General features: G+C 38.3%; 1 protein-coding gene across 1 annotated transcript in view; it reads left to right on the forward strand.

The window, feature by feature from the left end:
* MYBPC1 (myosin binding protein C1) overlaps nucleotides 1-20,449 on the forward strand; it is a 55,935-nt gene that overhangs the window by 18,418 nt on the left and 17,068 nt on the right. The window contains exons 11-19 of the mRNA XM_088025668.1: nucleotides 665-831; nucleotides 2,260-2,422; nucleotides 3,388-3,494; nucleotides 3,827-3,960; nucleotides 11,116-11,275; nucleotides 12,133-12,237; nucleotides 13,024-13,212; nucleotides 14,089-14,223; nucleotides 18,395-18,562. Coding sequence (XP_087881794.1) covers nucleotides 665-831; nucleotides 2,260-2,422; nucleotides 3,388-3,494; nucleotides 3,827-3,960; nucleotides 11,116-11,275; nucleotides 12,133-12,237; nucleotides 13,024-13,212; nucleotides 14,089-14,223; nucleotides 18,395-18,562 — 1,328 coding nt within the window. The remainder of the gene's footprint in view (nucleotides 1-664; nucleotides 832-2,259; nucleotides 2,423-3,387; nucleotides 3,495-3,826; nucleotides 3,961-11,115; nucleotides 11,276-12,132; nucleotides 12,238-13,023; nucleotides 13,213-14,088; nucleotides 14,224-18,394; nucleotides 18,563-20,449) is intronic.

Below are 20,449 nucleotides of genomic sequence, written 5' to 3' on the forward strand. Positions count from 1 at the left end.
GATCCCGTGGATGTTCTTAACTTCTACACCTGCTTACTCTCACTATGCCATGCTGGCAACTTACTTACATATATATTTTTCATTTAATCCCCAGTTACCTTATTGTTATAGTACCACAGGAAAATATTTTAGACTAAGAATCACCAATTACTTTAAAAAATAAAGGCTTTTTTGAGGGGGGTCTGGATAGGGAGTGTTTTCTCAAGTTCTATGTGAGTAACCTCAAAATTAAAGCTAAGAGATTCAGAATCCTAAAATGAAATGCTTTGTTGAGAAGTATAGTAAATTACACAGCATGTATCTGTGGTAATTCATACAGAGTAGAATGTTCATTCTAATCTAGAATCATAGCTAACTTTAGAACATATTAAATGATGCTATTCTTACTAGTGTGGGTCAAGAGGTAATACCCGCTCTTAGCATCTTCATTGGATTGATCTTGAATGGGAAGAAGAGGCTTATGTGTTCTTCTAATGTAATTTTTCAGACAATACTTGTTACATCACTAATCCATTTGATATAATGATCCATATGTTCTTTAATTCAACAAATAGTTCGTAGATTCCAGGATATAGCAAAAAAACAAGACCAATAATGTCCATCTTCTGAAGGGTCTTTTATAAAACTCTTTTTATAATCTATTTTATAATCTATTTTAACTCAGGTTTAAGAATGGTGAGGAGATTATCCCTGGTCCAAAATCAAGATACCGAATTAAAGTTGAGGGCAAAAAACATATTTTGATCATAGAAGAAGCAACGAAGGCTGACAGTGCCGAATATTCTGTAATGACAACGGGAGGACAGTCGTCTGCTAAGCTTAGTGTCGACTGTAAGTAAGATTTCCTTGGGTGTCTTCCAAGTTGGCTAACTATTGATGTTGCATTTGTTAATTCAATTTTAGTTTCAATCTATTTGATTTCTACTTGTGGCAATTTTAAATATGTAAAATTGGATTCCATTCTAACTAAGTGTCTATGTCATATCAGTCAGGGTCTCTGAGATAGAAACCGACTACTCAATTTAATAGTAAAACGCAGTAGTGGGGAGTATAAAAATCACCTGTCAGAGAAATTATCCAAATAGTTAAGAATACTTTAATCCCAAGACCACATAAATAGATGGGTAAATACTTAGATAGGATATAAAATCCTGATGTTTGTGTAACCCAGGGGTGAATTTGCTATCTATTCATTAAATAAACATTCAACATTCTGCAATTACATTTGGAGTATGAAGGAAGTTGCTCAAACCAAGGAGGCTCAAATGAGAACATTGTAAGAACTCATTTGCTACCAGAATCCAGAGGCATAAGAGAATATATGTACTTCCCCAAATGCCCCTGAATAGTAGTTAGTCCTCAACAGCAGAGTCTGTCTCTTCCAGTTAGCCATGAAAATTAAAATAGCAAATCTCACAGGAAGTTTGGTAATACATGCAGAGCAGAAATCTTGCTTCCTTACTTCTTTCTTAGTCCAATTGTGATCCATAAGATCACTGAATTATTCAGAGGTTATCTCAGTTACGCTCCTTATGCTTCACAGAACTGTGGCCATTTTAGTTTAATATCAAAAAAGTGTTTCAACCATAGGCAGATCTTTACCTTATATTTGTATTCATTTAAAGCAATTACAGTCAGTTCTGCTATAATGCAATATATGCATTTCTAAAATCACTGTGCTCTACAAAGTCATGCAATAAAACCACAAGACTAGTGGGGAAAGTGAGGTTATGGGCACAACACTCAAAAATTCTGTCAGCCACACGTTAAAAAAAATAAGAACCTAATTAAAAAAAAACAGTATCACAGGTCAAATAGTTAATAAATATGGCACTTTCTGTTAAATGAGACCTCAAATTTGCTTGTGTACGTGGTGTGGGAAGTGTTGCAGCGAGTGAGCCACTGTGAAGTGACAGAAAGAGGTTATTTGAAATTGAATGGACAGTGGTAATCTCAGATGTGCATGAGTGTGGCCATACCACGTGGGTGAATTCAGGTAGCTGGTAGATGTTTGACGTGTGTGTGTGTGTGTATGTGTGTGTGCATTTTGTGCAGTCCTACCTGGCTCAATCAGCTGGGTGCCATTTTCTCTTTTTCATGAATTAAATTATGCATCATCAAACACAAAATCTGTGTTATGTTCCAGTTGTCCCCAACTTATCAATTGCACTGGAACAAATTCTCATTTTCAAAACAAGATACCATCTTGGCCTGTCTGGAGTTTGAGTTTGGCACCTATAATTATTTATTTTTCTCTAGTGAAACCTCTGAAGATTTTGACACCTCTGACTGATCAAACTGTAAACCTTGGAAAAGAAATCTACTTGAAATGTGAAATCTCTGAAAACATATCAGGAAAATGGACTAAAAATGGCCTACCTATTCAGGAAAGTGACCGTCTAAAGGTTGTTCACAAGGGAAGGTAAGCAAGTTAGGTGGCCCGTAAGGGAGGGCTGGTCCCCATATCCACTTTCTCCACTTTCTCCACTTCCTAAAGTACATATTTGGTGAGGAGTGTTGGAGAGTAGTCATAAAGAGAGGATCTGTGTCTGGTTCTTTGCTTCCAAATAGCAAGAACATATGATTTCTCTGTTCTACATGCTGTTCTACCAGTGATCCTTTATCTGCACCTCATGGCATGGTACTTTGTCTATTCAAAAGCCATCAACTGATTCTTTCCATCTAAACATGAGGTTAAAGGGTTGATATTGAATCCTAGTTAAGGAATGAATCAAAATGGATTAACGGTCCTTAACTAATATGTGTCATGTGACCTCCCACAATTTTTTGAGTGGACATAATACCTTAGAATCTAGCAAAGATCTAAGGCAAGAGTTCTTAACCTTGGATCTGTGAATCCTAGGAGATCATGAATGAACTTCAGGGGGCCCCATAAATCTCTGAAGCTGTAAGCAAGGTCTGTGTATACAAAAATACACATTTTTCTCTAGAGAGAGGATCCATGGTGTCTATCAGATATTCACTGACCCCCAAAAAGTTAAGAACTACTGCTTTTAGATTTGGCATATAAAGCCAAAGTCAAGATTATTCTTGGTAATTTCTTAAATCTTAAAGTATGGCACTAATGAGATGTTATATTTTAGGGTTTTTTTAAAGCTGTATGATGAGAAAGGAATAATAGACTCTTGCATGCATAATAAGCAGGCTGTATTTGAACAGATAATTCCATATACTCCAAAATGAATATTTAGTGTAGGTCAATAAATAGGATAATTAAGCCTTCACATTCATATTCTCTCTGTTTCCTGATCTTTCTCTCCAGCCGGCACTAAAGTTAATCAGATAAAGGCCGGATGTTTCTTCACTTGGGCCATAAACAATCTAAATCTCTGTAAGTTCTTAGACATGTTTTTCTTGTTTCCTTAGAATCCACAAGTTAGTGATAGCCAATGCTCTCATTGAGGATGAAGGTGATTATGTATTTGCACCAGATGCCTACTCTGTTACTTTGCCTGCCAAAGTTCATGTTATTGGTGAGTAGATGAATCATTGCAGAGTTTTGTGTTCTTGCTTTGTTGTTGTTGTTGTTTGCTTATCTTGGAAATATAACACATTCAAAACTGTGATATTTAAAGAAAAAGTACATGAATTGGTATGTCATTAATTATAATAGTTGATTATTAAGAAGTCTTATAGTGAAGTTGTTTTGCAAGGTGCCAGGCACCAACTTCTTTGACTTCTCTTATTTTCTTTTTGGCCAGATAAAGTGTTGGTTACTACCAATATTTAGCACTAGCAAAGTACTAGCCTAGATATTCACATGGAAATGATTGTCCGATAACAAAGGCCATGTTTAATATTCTAGATCCTCCTAAGATCATCCTGGATGGTCTTGATGCTGACAATACAGTGACAGTAATTGCAGGAAACAAGCTTCGTCTTGAGATTCCCATCACTGGAGAGCCACCTCCCAAAGCCATGTGGAGCCGAGCAGATAAGGTTTGTTTTACTTACACACACACACTGCCCATCCCACTTCCTGCGTTCTATTAGTCAGATAAAAAAAGAAAGGAAATATATGTACAGGGGTTCAGTGTAGATATAATTCCTTTTATTAAGAAAGATCACTGATTTTCAGGCAAATATAATCATCATTCATTTACTTTTCATATTCCTAACTACTTACTATGTGACCAGGCAAGTGTGTGTGTGTGTGTGTGTGTGTGTGCGCGCGCGCGCGCGTGTGTGTGTTGCTGTTTGTTTTTTCACCAGGCAAGTTTTTATGTACAGTAAACAAGATCGTTTTTCATTATTTTTTTAATTTTTTTTAAGTTCAATTAATTAACTAATAATGTATTATTAGTTTTAGAGGTATTTCAGTCTTATATAATACCCAGTGCTCATTATATCATGTGCCCCCCAATGTTCATCACCCAGTTACCCCATCCCCCCACCCATCTCCCCTCCAGCAACCCTCAGTTTATTTCCTATGACTAAGAGTATCTTATGGTTTATCTCCCTCTCTGATTTTGTCTTGTTTTATCTTTCCCTCTCTTCCTCTATGATCCTCTGTTTTATTTATTAAATTCCACATATTAGTGAGATCATATGATAATTGTCTTTCTCTGATTGACTTATTTCACTTAGCATAATACCCTCTAGTTCCATCCATGTCATTGCAAATGGCAAGATTTCATTTTTTTTATGGCTGGGTAGTAGTCCATTGTGTATATATATACACCACATCTTCTTTATCCATTTATCTGTTGGATCTGGGCTCTTTCCATAGTTTGGCTCTTGCGGACATTGCTGCTATAAACATTGGGGTGCAGGTGCCCCTTCAGATCACTACATTTGTATCTTTAGGATAAATACCTAGAGGTACAATTGCTGGGTTTTGGGTAGCTCTATTTTCTACTTTTTGAGGAACCTCCATATTGTTTTCCAGAGTGGCTGCACCAGCTTGCATTCCCACCAACAGTGTAAGAGGGTTCCCCTTTCTCCACATCCTCGCAAACATCTTGTTAATTTTAGCCATTCTGACTGGTGTGAGGTGGTATCTCATTGTGGTTTTGATTTATATTTCCCTGATGCCAAGTGATATTGAGCATTTTTCATGTGTCTCTTGGCCATTTGTCTTCTTTGGAGAAATGTCTGTTCATGTCTTCTGCCCATTTCTTAATTGGATTATTTGTTCTTTGGGTACCAAGTTTGATAAGCTCTTTATAGATTTTGGATACTAGCCATTTATCTGATATGTCATTTGCAAGTATCTTCTCCCATTCTGTCAGGGTAGTCTTTTGGTTTTGTTGACTGTTGCCTTTTGCTGTGCAGAAGCTTTTTATCTTGATTAAGTCCCAATAGTTCATTTTTGCCTTTGTTTCCCTTGCCTTTGGAGATGGATCTAGCAAGAAGTTGTTGAGGCCGAGGAGGAAGAGGTTGCTGCCTGGGTTCTTCTCTAGGATTTTGATGGATTCCTTTCTCACATTTAGGTCTTTCATCCATTTTAAGTCTATTTTTGTGTATGGTGTAAAGAAATGGTCCAGGTTCATTCTTCTGCGTGTGGCCCATTTTTCATTCTAATAGGTTCAGAGAATGAGGTGGAAGAGAAATAGACAATAAATTATTAAATAAATAAATGAGCAAAATCACTTTGGATAGTAATAAGTGCTATGAAGATTTTTTAAAAACAGGGTAATGTAATTAGCATGTGATTGGGAGGTAAATAACAAGAGTCTCTATGAAATACAAGGAAACCATTATGTGAAGATTAAAGAAAAAAGATTTCCAGGTAAAGTCAATGCAAGTGCAAAGGACAAGATAAGAGGAGAAAATGAGCTTGATGTGTTGAAGGAGTTGAAGAAAAAGCCAGCATGCCTGGGTCAGAGTGAATGAGGAGGAGAAAAATAAATAAGGTTGGACTGGTAGAGTAGTACAAGCTCAAGTGTCACTCTGTGGCTCCCTATATAAAATGTATTATGGGCAGTAAAACTATTCCATATGATATTATAATTATGGACACCTGTCGTTATAGATCTGGCAAAACCCACAGAATGTATTACGCAAGAGTGAACCCTTATGTAAATGTAGACTTTGAATGATAATGATGTGTCATTGTACGTTCATCAGCTGTAACAAATATACCACTCTGATGTGGGATGTCAGCTGTGGAGGAGGTTGTGCATGTGTGGGGAAGGGTATATATGAGAACTCTCTGTACTTTCCAGTCAATTTTTCAGTGAGTCTAAATCTGCTTCAAAAAATAATTTATTAGGCCACCTAGGTGGCTCAGTCAGTTAAGCATCCAACTCTTGATTTCAGCTCAGTTCATGGTGTCAGGGTTGTGAGATTGAGCCCTGTGTTAGGCTCCATTCTGGACGTGGAGCCTGCTTAAGATTCTCTTTCTCCCTCTGCCCCTCAAGCCCACTCTCTCTCTTTAAAAACAAAAATAATAATAACTTATTAACCAAAAAAATGAGTTTCCGTTTTCTGGAGGGAAAAAAAAAAGGACGTCATTGAGCTTTGGGACAACTTCACCAGGAAAATATATGTGTATTTGGAGTTCCCATAGAGGACAGAAGAATATATAAAGAAATAAGGGTCAAAATTTTTCCAAATTTTATAAAAAATAAAATTTCAGATACAAGAAGCCCAATAAAATCTAAGCACAAGGAACATCAATAAAACCACACCAAGACCCACTATAATCAAATTGTTCAAAACCTGTGATTAAGAAAAAAACATTTTTGGGTGCCTGGGTGGCTCAGTCGGTTAAGCATCTGCCTTTGGTTCAGGTCATGATCCTGGGGTCCTAGGATCAAGTCCCACGTAGGCCTTTCTGCTCTGTAGGGAGTCTGCTTCTCCCCCTGCCCCTACCCCCACTTGTTCTCTCAATCTCTCTCTCGCTCTCTCTCTCAAATAAAATCTTTTTTAAAAAAGAAAGAAGAAAAGATTTTTAAGCAGACAGAGAAAAAAGTCACATTAAATATACAGAAACAAAGACAAGAGTGATAGCAGATCTCTCTAGAAGCAAGGCAAGTGAGAAAACAGTGAAGGAACATCTTTAAGGACAAAACTGTCAACCTCGATTTCGATGAATTCTAAAAAATTCTACAAATTCTAAAAAAAATCAACCTAGAATTCTATACTAAGTAAAAAATAATTTTCAGAAATGAAGGCAAAATAAAATTATTTTCAGATATATAAAAGCTGAAAGAAATCATCACTGGTAGGCCTGCACTACAAGGAATGCTAAAAGAAGTCCTTAAGTCAGAAGGAAAATGATGCCGGATGGAAACATTTTCACAGAGGAACAAAAAGCATCAGAAATGATAATTACATGGATAAACATAAGAGTTTTTTCTTATTATTGAAATCTCTTAAAAAGATAATTAACTGATTAAACAAAAATAATAACTATGCACTGTGGTGTTTGTAACAAAAGTGTAAGTAAAATTTATGACAATAGAAACATAAGGTCAAGAGGGAAGAAATGGAAAGTAAGAACTAGGAGGGTCGAAAGGGAGGTATGCTATTGTAATATCACGTGATGGCAGGCTAAAAAATTAAAGATGTGTACTATAAGCCCTAAAGGAACCACTAAAATAATAAACAAAAAGTTATAGCTAATAAGCCAACAAAGGACATAATATGAAATCACAAAAAAATATTTAATTAATCTAAAAGAAAAGAGGCATAAAGAAGAGATGAGACAAGGAGAAAACAAATAGCAAGATAATAGAATTGCAAAGAAAAATAGATAAAAAGATTTCAGTACTCTTCTCTCAGTAGTTGATAGAAGAAGAAGACAGGGACACCTGGGTGGCTCAGTTGGTTAAGCGTCTGCCTTCGGCTCAGGTCATGATCAAGGGTCCTGGGATCAAGTCCTGCATCAGGCTCCTTGTTCAGTGGGGAGTCTGCTTCTACCTCTGCCAGCCAGCCCCTCTGCTGGTGCTCTCTCTCTCTCTGACAAATAAATAAAATCTTTTTTAAAAAAAAGAAAATCAATTAATGTATTTCACCATATTAACAAACCAGGAAAAAATAAGCATGATCATCTCAATAGACACAGAAAAACATTTGACAAAACCCAACATCCATTCCTAATAAATATCTCTCAGAAAACTAGGAAGTGAAAGGAACTTCCTCAACATGAAAAAAAAAATCTGTGAAGATCCTACAATGATCATTATACTTAATGGTGAAAGACTGAATGCTTTCCCCTCTCAGATCAGGAGCAAAAGAGAGATGTCCATCCTCACAACTTTTTTTTTTTAAAGATTTTCTTTATTTATTTGAGAGAGAGAGAGAGAGCAGGCACGCAAGAGAGCACAAGAAGGGAAGAGGGAAAAGCAGCACTCCACCCTCGACATGAGGCGGGGGCTCAATCTCAGGACCCTGTGATCATGACCTGAGCCAAAGGCAGCCACTTAATGGACTGAGCCACCCAGGTGCCCACCATCCTCACCACTTCTATTCAACATTGTACTAGAGGTTCTAGCCAGGGCAATCAGGCAAGAAAAAGAAATAACAGATATCTATATTGGAAAGGAAAAAATAAAACTGTGCTTTTTGTTATTATAGTTGACATAATCATAGATGTAGAAAATTCAATGTAACCTACAAAAAATCTACTGTCACAAATCTTCACAGTAGCCTTATTTATAATTTATTTTTTTTAAGATTTTATTTATTTATTTGACAGTGAGAGAGACAGCAAGTGAGTACAAGCAGGGGAAGCAGCAGAGAGAGAGGGAGAAGAAAGAAACAGGCTCCCTGCTGAGTAGGGAGCCCAACACGGGGCTCGATCTCAGGACCCCGGGATCATGACCTGAGCCGAAGGTAGATGCTTATCCGACTAGCCACCCAGGAGCCCCAGGAGTCCCAGGAGCCTTATTTATAATATCCAGAAACTGCAAACAACACAAATGTCCATCAATAGGTGAATAGATAAGCAAATTATAGGATATTCACACAATGGAATGCTACTAGCAATAAAAAGGAATGGATTATTGATGTATGCAACAACTTAGATGAATAATTATGCTGAATGAAAGAAGCTGAACAGCAACAACAAAAATATTTCTAGGGCGCCTGGGTGGCTCAGTTGGTTAAGCGACTGCCTTCGGCTCAGGTCATGATCCTGGAGTCCCGGGATCGAGTCCCACATCGGGCTCCCTGCTCAGCGGGGAGTCTGCTTCTCCCTCTGACCCTCTTCCCTCTCATGCTCTCTATCTCTCATTCTCTCTCTCAAATAAATAAATAAAATCTTTAAAAAAATATTTCTAAAAACTGACAATACCAAATGCTTACAAGGATATGGAACAACTAAAGACTCACACATCACTGATGGGAATGCAAAATAGTACACCCACTTTGGAAAACAGTTTGGTAGTTTTTTTTATAAAGGTAAACATGCACTTACCATACAACTCTACAGTGAAATTCCTAGGTATTTACCCTAGAGAAATGAAGACATAAGTCTGCACAAAAACTTGTACATGAATGTTTATAACAATTTATTTATAATTGTCAAAACTTGGAAACAACCCAGAAGTCCAATTGTACAACCCACTGCCCATGGAATACAGAATAGGTTACTATTCAACAGTGAAAAGGAAGGTACTAGTAATACATGCAGTAACATGGATGAATCTAAAGAGCATCATGCTGAGTGAAACAGGATAGATCCAAAAGGGCTACGTACAGGTTGAGTCCTTTATATGACATTCTAGAAAAAGGAAAACTAGAGAGACAACTAATAGATTGGTGGTTGCCAGGAACCAAAGTGTGGAGTGAGTGAGTTGACTGTGAAGGAACATGGGGATACTGTTGGGGGTCACAGAAATGGTCTGTATCTTGATTGTGGTGGTAGTTACATAATCACACAAATTTGTCAAAATTCGTAGAACTCTATGTCTAAAAAGTGTGAATTTTACTCTGTGTAAATGCTAGCACAATAGATAAGCAAACAAAATATAGAAAACTAAAGAAAATAATATAATACTACCCTAAATAAATATTTTTCTCTTCACATTAAAAAGAAAGCAGAACATCTTTTATAATCTTAAGATTAGAATTTAGCTAGTCTGAGGAAATTTTGTTCCATTATAAAACAGAAGAATTATGAGAACTATAAACTATCACAGATATTCTTATTGTTGTCACAATCTTTTGTTATTGAAGATGTATGAGTCCTAATCCAGACCCAAAAGAGTAAAGAGTTAATTTAATAGTTATTAGAAAATTACCCAGGTTCTATGGCTCAGTTGGTTAAGCGACTGCCTTTGGCTCAGGTCATGATCCTGGAGTCCCGGGATCGAGTCCCGCATCGGGCTCCCTATTCAGCAGGGAGTCTGCTTCTCCCTCTGACCCTCCCCCCTCTCATGTTCTCTCTCTCTATCTCATTCTCTCTCTCAAATAAATAAATAAATCTTAAAAAAATAGAAAATTACCCAGTTTCTAAATTACCTTGACCTTCTTTGTTTTTTCTCTTTGTATACTGGCTGTTCGTTGTCATGTAAGAGATATGACCTAGGAATCAGAACATTGGAATGCTGTTTTAAATTTCTGGTTTAAGAAAGAAAGAAGGAAAGAAGTGAGGGGGGAGAAGGAGGAGGAGGAGGAGGAGAAAAAAAAAGAAAGAAAATATAATGGAAGGCCCAGCCTACCCTGTCTTTACTTTGGGAATTAGATGTTCATTCTTTCATGTCCTATTAGAAGGGAAAAATCAATACTCAACAACTTGTATGGAAAATCAGCATTATGGTCTTCTTCAACCCTTTTCAGTATTTCTAAATTTTCAAACCATAATAAGGAAATAAGCAAATCATGATTAGTTCCTGATATAAATTTAAGTGTTCTAATTTCACGTCCAAAGAGACTCCTCTCCTAAAATAACACTTCTGCCGTCATATTTTTAGTCCTCCAACTTTCTCCTTGGTGAGTTCATGGTTAGTGGGCTTTTGAGACAAATCCCACAGATTTCTGCTGTGTAATATGGGATGTTAATACTTTTGTCCTTAGGATTGGTGGAGGATCACACTAAGAACATGTATTTTAGGCATTAGCACCACATCCAGCTTAAGTTCTAAGGCACTCTGGAGTAGTCCTTGTCATATAGGTCATGCCATATTTTGTTTCTCTTCTTCTTAGGCTATTACAGAGGGCAGCAGCCGGATAAGAGCAGAATCTTACCCTGACAGCAGTACTCTGGTCATTGATGTCGCTGAAAGAGATGACTCCGGTGTTTACCACATAAATCTGAAAAATGAAGCTGGGGAAGCACATGCAAGCATCAAGATTAAAGTTGTGGGTAAGTCCTCTGGGTCAACAAACTTCTAGAATCAAGTTGACACGTCCATATCCAGAGTAGACTTTGGCAGCTCTTGGTTCTCTTGGCTCTTCTGGGTAGCCAACAAAGAAAAACACAGTATAGCTATATTTTATAAATCACCATCTTTCTACCTTTGCCACTCATTTTCTTTTCTTTCCTTTCCTTTTTTAAAAATGTCCTTCCTGGGGCGCCTGGGTGGCTCAGATGGTTAAGCATCTGCCTTCTGCTCAGGTAGATCCAGGGTCCTGGGATCTACCCCCACGTCGGGCTCTCAGCTCAGTGGGGAGTTTACTTCTCCCTCTCCCTCTGTGTCTGCCCCTGCTTGTGCGCTCTCTGTCTCTCTCTTTCAAATGAATAAATAAAAATCTTTAAAATTTCCTTCCCTTCCCTTCCTGCCCTTCCCTTCCCTTTTCTTTCTCTTCTTTCTTCTTGCCTCGAGGTCCAATTGCAGGAATGCATAACGAAGGTTAGCCATTTGGGGCTGTTGGTCATTAGCTCTCCACAGTTATATTCCCTTTCGGTGCCCTCTAAATTCACTGAAACACAATTGCTAAACAATTTCCATCATCACAATCATCGTAGAAGAGTAAGGTCTTTATCAGTTCTTAGATGACCTCCTGAGTACATTTACTTTTTGTATGTACTTACATTTGTAAGTACATACAAAAAGTTACTATGTGCATTTCAGTAAGAATGGAAAAGTACTCAGAAAAGAATGCTTCAATGATTATCATAAAAAATCTATTTTCCAATTAACATTTTTATTTGCGCTCTCATATACTCTTATTTTATTTTTTTATTCTATTCTATTCTATTCCATTTTTTGTTTGCTACAGACATCCCTGATCCTCCAGTGGCACCAAATGTGACAGATGTGGGAGATGATTGGTGCATCATGACCTGGGAGCCTCCTGCTTATGATGGAGGGTCCCCAATCTTAGGTAACTACATGTTTGTCTGTGGAACTGCCAGTGGAGTTGGAATCCTCTTTATGCTCATTAGTGTAGAGCACATTTTTTAAAATATTGCATTTAGAAGAAAACCTACCATACGGTGACTTTAAATATCCATTCAAATTGAAATACATTTTGGAATTCTCTGTAAGTATTTGAGATTTAAATAACTCTGATGAGTATCATCTAACTGCCTGTTCTCTTTTTTTATTTGACATTTACATTTAATATCTAATTTTACAATATCTATAAGTCTAACTTTAAATTGTCCAGTCAGTAAATGTCTAGTTCCATAGATCTATGTCTATGAAGAAATTTCTTTTAGAGGTAAATACTTAGAAGAATTTGCTTCCCCTATGGAACAAGAATTTTTTCTACTTGAAACTCACAAAACTAGTTATTTCCCTCTTCTTATCTATATTGTTGGGACTCAGAGCCAAATCTATTTCTCAACTGTAGAAAAGGTATAAGTTTCTACAGTCTACATATCTATGATTTATTTTTCTCTCTTCTCTTCCTGTACAATTTTATTGTATTATTTTTAATATTTTAATATTATATTCTTTTTATCTATATCCTATGACATTAATATTTGTATTCCCTACAATCTCTCTCAAACAACTGATGGAATAGGTGGCTTAAAAATGTATGCATACCTGACTATTTCACTTAGAGTGCTAAGAATATGGGAAATTTTAAGAATTCTAACACCTGACAAAGTTTAATTTTGGAGACCATGGAAAAACCTCAGTTTCCATTTTGTGTCACTTGCAGGATACTTTATTGAGCGGAAGAAGAAACAAAGCTCCAGATGGATGAGGCTAAATTTTGATCTCTGCAAAGAAACAACTTTTGAGCCCAAGAAGATGATTGAAGGTGTGGCCTATGAGGTCCGCATCTTTGCGGTCAATGCCATTGGCATCTCCAAGCCCAGTATGCCCTCCAGGCCTTTTGTTCCTTTGGGTGAGTCAAGAGAGATGCACCTCTGTCATGCAAATCATTGCCTTGGCTTGTGACTGTTACCTTCCAACCTCTAACTGGAGCAGACCTGGAGGCTTCTTGGAGTGGTGGGTGAGCAGAAGGTTGGAGGCAGGGGCAATTTTCTAAGAAACTGAAAAACAACTTTGGTAGAGTTGAGTGTCTTCATAATGTAGAACCTGGAATTTATTACCAGAATTCCAATGAGAGCCGTAGGTGGCTCTGGTTGCTATTTCCAGCTTAAAGCACTTAGCTGAGCCCACTGACACATGACCACTCCCCATTTGTCCTTCTGAAGGTATAACCCAGCACCTAGGTGTAATCATTGTAACCAACACAGAGACCACTACAACAAAGCACGCTTGAAAACTAGTCTCTTCGCTTTACAATCACACTTTAAATGTTATCTAGTGATCCAAAGCAGTCAGTTGGTAAAGACAAAGAAACCAAGATAAGATGTCTCTTTTTTTGATAGTGAAGTACTTTTTTCAGTAGAAAGAAGATTTAGTACAAGAGTTTGCACTTTAAAGTTAGAAGGTTAATGGGAAATTTACTCTGGATTATTAGATCTCAAACTTCGACTCTTTTCAACTTCCTTGGCCCTCCCAGCCTCCGACACCAACCTCCCGAACCGGAGGGAAAGTGTGGCAGTGTTTCTAAAATTTTCTGTGCCTAGCAGATCTTTGCCTTCCACACAGAATATGCTTGAGGAGTATTCACTGAATTTTATTAAGACATGGGCCTGCTGTGTATGTTTTTATTTGTATCCTAGTTTGTTTTATCACCGCTTGTGCTGTAACACCACAGTTAATGATGTCTTCTGTTTCTCTCTCTCTCTCTCTTTTTTTTTTATCTTTGAAGCCGTAACCAGCCCTCCTACGCTTCTGACCGTTGACTCTGTAACTGACACCACTGTCACGATGAAGTGGCGGCCCCCAGACCAGATTGGTGCAGCAGGTTTAGATGGCTATGTGCTAGAGTATTGCTTTGAAGGATGTAAGTACAACTGGTAGTTAAAATGAATACTAGCATCAATAGGTGAGATACGCCCCCGCCCTTCTTTTGTTGCTCATGCTTGGGAAATCTCCTTCCAACCGAAAATGACAACAAGCAAAGGTCATCCTTATAAGGTGGATAAAAACTTAGCCTTTCTTTGGTACCTGATGCTAACAAATGGAGATCTCAAAAATATCCGAGCTAGTCTGCCAGATCAGACAACATGATAGTTCTAAGACATAGGAGGAAGGGAGTCTGACAAAACTTCAGAGATTTCCACTTCTTGAATTGGTGGAACAAAATTGTACCAAGCAACATAAGTCTAGTTAGAATGAGGCAATTGGAAATTCTAAACTCTATACTCAACAGAGGTCAGTTATCAAAAGTACTGCTTATTTCTGCGTAATAAAGAGAGTCTATATATTTGCTTAGCTGGTGATCATCCCCTGCCTTCCTAAAGGAAAAAAAGAAGAATTAAGGACAACTTGCAGTGCTTAAAGAAAGCAGAATTCAATCCCAGAGGGTGCTTGTGATAGGTTTGACATGTGATGGAACTTGTCTCAGTATAGAAAAATTTAATCACTTAAATTTAAGAGGAGAAGAGAAACAGGCAAAAAAAAAAAAGTTAATAGAGAAAGAGAAACGACACAAGAAAATATTGGCCAGAGTGTACCTAAAACCAAAAACGATGTGAAGTTCACTGAAAGCCTCTTGTGTTTTTTGATTTCCTGCTTGACGTGATTTGAAAATCGGCGAATAAAACTGCCCCAGTTTGAACTCAGGCTCCACTCTAGATGACGGTAGGTAAACAGTCCACCGGGGAAACTTGTTCCTATCTCCACAAATGATAGGCCACCATTTAACCTCAAAGAAAACTCTTTGGACCCCAAACTTTAACGTGGATCTTACATGAAGGAAAGAGGCTACTGAGCACATTTGAGAAATCAGAAATGTGAACACAAAGGCACCTTTCCAGGAGGAAAACTTCTACAGAAAAGAAACTTCGTATGAAGAAAAAAACTGCTGAAAAGGAAATCCCAGGCCCTTGGATTGGGGCATCCCTGGAAACGACCACCATTGGTGTCAGTTGTGGTTGCAAGGGAACAAGAAGGGGATGGGTGTGCGGGGCGAGGCATCCTGGTAACAGTTCCATTTTCATGTGCTCAGCTCACAGAACACTCTGCTTGATTTCTCCAGGGCTTAGAAAGCCACTAACCAAAACGAGTGGGGACATTATGAGAAAGTTCCCAGGTATCCCAGCACGGGAGGGAGGTAGTATCGCTAACACAACAGGTAAATTCTCGAGTGCTTCAAAATATGGTGTATTCCCATTCTACTCCTCCTCCCCCTATTTCAAAACGTCCTGAGTATTCCACTCTGTTATTTATATCACCCCACCAGCAAAATCTCCCAATCTTACATGTGATGTGGCTGCTGAGCACGAACATTTGTATATGTATGAAACAGAGCAAATTCTTTACTCTTTTCTTTCTGATAGGTTTAAAAAGTAAGAAGATACAGCAAAATGATAGATGGCTGTCATTTTGATGTTACCCACCTTAGATAAAATACAACGAAGTGTATTTTACATAATTTTGTGTGTGGTCTGTGTAGATATATATGTATATGCCTATATACATATATATATATGTACACAGTCATTATTATGTATATATTTTGCCACATAACGTTTTGGAATTAGCTTTCTATGGAAGTTCTTTCATAACGTGTATATCTTCCTTCTTGCAGTCTTTTCTTTCTTTATGTGGCTGCCCTATTCTTCATTCTTTTTAATGGCTGTTGTCCTCCAGACTAATTTTCTGTAGTGTTTAATGCTTTTAGATATGTCAGGTTTTATTCTGTAAGAAAATTCTTTCTTTTATGAGATAGCGTGTTGGTTTTGACTCTGCCTTTCTCTTGTTTTTGTTTTTCGGTTTTTGGGTTTTTTAATGCCTGCAGCACATTACTCTTCTTTGTTGTCTTCCTTCACTCTAGCTCTTTCTTTTCTTTCTTAAAAATTTTCCTCGTGTATCAAATAACTTTCGTATTCCTTCCCCATCCCTCAGACACCATTTTCTTTCTCCTGTTTTCCTCGGTTAAAGTGGTTCAGAGGTGAAGGGATAGGCTATTTTTTGTTCCCCTCTGATCTTGTTTCATCCTGTTTTCTCTTGCAACTTCTCCTTTACTAGCTCTTCACTCTTTCAAGCAGGTTTTCTGTCTCCTATTTTCACTTTCTCATCAACTGCCTCTTCATTACGAAAATATCAGCACGGTAGCTCCCAATCTGACCATTGGCTTAAAGACATATCTCTTTTTTGATGTCCTATTGAAAATTTTCAATTTTTATCAATCCTCATGCCCTCTCAGCCACCAGGATATTCTGGCTCCCTGTTTCTTCTCCCTGATACTCCTAGAAGGGATGGAATAAGAGGAGAAGGTTCCAGGGGTTTCCACTCCCCTGCTCCTCTCCTGAGAACCTAGAAAGGCATCATCCTAAACCAGTGGGGTATACCCACGACCAGCCCATGAACCAGCAACATTCCCTCCACCCCATGTGGAACGCAGTGACCCAGGCAGGCTCAATTTGTTTTCTTGACTGCAGAACTCATTGCCGTGGCAACAGTGGGCTGCCTCCAGAGCTGCTGGGAAAGACAGGGCTGGCTTTATCGTGAGTGCCCTCACTCCCAGCCTGTGAGGATTGAATCCCATAGTGGGAGCACTATGTTCCCTGGGTACCTGGGAGAACCCTCCCAGGCAGAGGGGGCAAGGACCGGTCAAAGGATAGACGGTTCCACTGTGTGCTGCTTCTCTGTGGAGTCCAAGACCTGCTCCTCCTTTCTCTTCAGGGTCTTGCTTTGTTCCTCTCTACCTCTTGTTCCCACAGCTGGAAGTGCCCAACCTCTTTTCTCCTCCTCCTCTCTGTGGCAGATGACTCAGGTCAAAAACCACAGTCTGAACAGAGCAGGCTGTGGCTCTCCTGAGGAACTCCCCCTCTCCCTAATGTGTTTGGTCTCTTCCGTCACTGCTCTGAAGACAAATATCTTTGCATACTTTGCATACTTTACTAACAGAGAATGCTGACTACTGATACGATATTCTTCTGGTGTGAAAGTGGGTGTCTTTAATTAATTTTAATGACGGATTCTCAAAGGTACATCAGCAAATCAGTCTGATGAAAATGGGGAGGCTGCATATGATCTACCAGGTAAAGTATTCTGTGAAAGCTTTCAAACTTTCTTATTATATGATAAAAGTTTCTGGGAATGTTTTATGACCAAGCATGAAGTACACCCACTACCCACACACAAAAAAAGCCCTTAGAGATCAAGGGGGTGGGCGGGCAGTGAGCTAATAATGTGGAAAGCAAGCTTTCCCCCTCCCCCACCCAGGGCATAATGCATACAAACTTTTCTAAAAAGTTGAAATATTTGCAAACCCCTCTCTTGATGTTATAGACAAAGCTACCAAAACCTTTTTTAAAAATATCAACATTTTTTATCAAGGTAAAAGAATTATGCCAATTCCTTATGAGGTCTTGGCTCCTGAGCTGTGTTTCCTCTTTGCCATGGATATTAACGTCTTGTTTCATAAATGGGAGCATGATCTGACTCCCTGGGCCCATAATAGTGCCTCATAATAAAAAACCAGCTAAGATAAAACAGAGATTATATGACTATAAAGGTCTGTGTCTCTCATTCATAAGAATAGCGTTTTCCTGTTCTGAAGTTTAACATATTTTGGTGGCTACATGTCATGATTATGTCAATCCTTATAAAACTGAATTGGAATAAAACTGCTACAAAATTCCTGGGGACAGTTACTGTGATTCAGGATACTCCAGTGTCACTTTAGTTTCCTGAATCACAGTAACTCTCCCCAAGAATTCAGATACTCTAGTATTATAGTATCCTGAATAACCGAAGAGGTTTTTCAGAAATAGCAGAATCTGATTATCTTTCTTCCTGTCATTTACATTAGCCATTCTAGACCATTTTTCATTTAATATGAAAAATGCTCACCCATGTAGTATGACTCCAGATCAAAATCATATTTCCTCCAACTGATTTAATTATGAGTCAAATACTAGTTTGGAACCGACTGTACCAGTTAGGATGATTTCTTTCTCTAAACACAATTTCTCCTTCTTTTCTTTTTCTTTTGTGGATTTTAGCTGAAAATTGGATAGTTGCAAACAAAGAGCTGATTGACAAGACCAAGTTCACCATCACAGATCTGCCTACAGATTCAAGGATCTTTGTGCGTGTGAAGGCTGTGAACAAGGCAGGTGCCAGTGAGCCGAAGTACTACTCCCAGCCCATTCTGGTGAAAGAAATCATAGGTAGGTGGCAAGACTTTCAAAATTTTGTCTCCATTTCCAACATTATTTGGTTTTATGTTTTAACCCCCCTTTTTTTTCTCAAACTTTCTAATTTGCTGTCACTCCTTTGATGTATTGTCAATGCCCCTGGGAGTTAGGAACGAACAAAAGAGCTCCTTTCCACCAGTGTGGAGGTCAGCTCAGGGTTTGTAACTGGGTATGAGGACCAGTTAGTTAACCTCACTGGGTTCCGCGAGCTATCTCTGGCTGGGCTGCCAATTCCCATTGAAGAGAGGGAGCATGAATGCAGCCGTGCAAACAAACAGCTGCAACATGGCTCCGATGGGTCTGCAAGGCCAGAACCATCTTCATAATGAAATGAACACATTAGTTGCCCTTTTCAATGTTTGACATCTGCACTGGTGGTGCACAAGTGATGCTGAATAAAACTGCAGGTGCCTCAGCACAGAGCCAGTCAGTGCCACCAAACTATGCTAGTTATTTCTGTCTTCCTCACCACCTTGCACTCACAGTTAAAATAAATGGGCCAGCTTTGCCTCGGCATGTTCTTTTTTTTTTTTTAATGATTTTATTTATTTATTTGAGAGAGAGAGAGCAAGTGAGACAGCATGAGCAGGGAGAGGAGTAGAGGGAGAGAGAGAAGTAGACTCCCTGCTGAGCAGGGAGCCCGATGTGGGGCTCCATCCCAGGACCCTGAGATCATGACCTGAGCCGAAGGCAGACACTTAACGGACTGAACCACCCAGGTGCCCCACCTCGGCATGTTCTTCTTCTTCTTCTTTTTTTTTTTTTAGATTTTACTTATTTATTTGACGGAGGAAGACACAGCGAGAGAGGGAACACAAGCAGGGGGAGTGGGAGAGGGAAAAGCAGGCTTCCCACCCAGCAGGGAACCCGATGTGGGGCTCAATCCCAGGACCCTGGGATCATGACCTGAGCTGAAGGCAGACGCTTAATGACTGAGCCACCCAGTCACCCCTTGGCATGTTCTTGATGAAGCATAAACATTATTAATTTTATTAAACCTTGGTCCTTGAGCACACATTTTTCCTATGTCTATGTGGCAATGAAATGCAAAGTATGTACAGAGGCCTTACACTGCATACTGCAGTGCAATGGTTGTCTCTAGAAATAGCACTTGTGCAACTGAGTGAGAGGCTGAACTAGTGACCTTTTTCAGAAAATTCCATTTTTACTTGAAAAAAAATGGCTATTTGGCAGGAATTTTGTAGAAAATGGAAACAATAAGCCTGTCACTTCAAAGAAAACAACTTATAGTATTTGTTGTCAGCATTTCAATGAAAAAAATGTGAGCTTCCAAGCAAAAATTAAGATTTTGGAAAACTTATATCCACCCCTGTGGACTTGACAGCTCTCAACACATAACTGTTCTCATTAAATAGGCAGTGATAGTAATGAATGTAATTTTTTGATAATGAATAATGGAATGTGTCAACATTTGGAAGATCTACATAATTTGGTGAAATAATATTTTCCAAATGACAAATACATGTTAAAAATATGCATGGGTAAAATATATATTAAAAATGTAAGCTAGACCAGTGGATTTTAATGTAACAAGGTATGAAGAGTTAATTGAAATGGTTTCAGATTCCACATTGCAGCTCACCTTTAAGAAATTACAGTTTATCATGTTTTAGTGTAGAAGCAAAAAGGAATATCCAAAATTGTCTAAAAAGTTTATTAAAATATTTCTTCTGTCTGTATGAAGCCGGATTTTCTTCATTTAAATGACTTCAACCTATACAACATATTATAACAGATTGAAGGCAGGAACAAATAGGAGACTCCAGATATCCCCTGTTAAGTCAGACATTAAGTAGATTTGCAAAAATATAAACTAATGCCATTAAAATGTTATTTGTG

Source organism: Eumetopias jubatus, unplaced genomic scaffold (assembly GCF_037043125.1).
Source record: "Eumetopias jubatus isolate StellerSeaLion01/CBP00866 unplaced genomic scaffold, mEumJub1_p1.0 scaffold_8, whole genome shotgun sequence".
Lineage (NCBI taxonomy): Eukaryota > Metazoa > Chordata > Mammalia > Carnivora > Otariidae > Eumetopias > Eumetopias jubatus.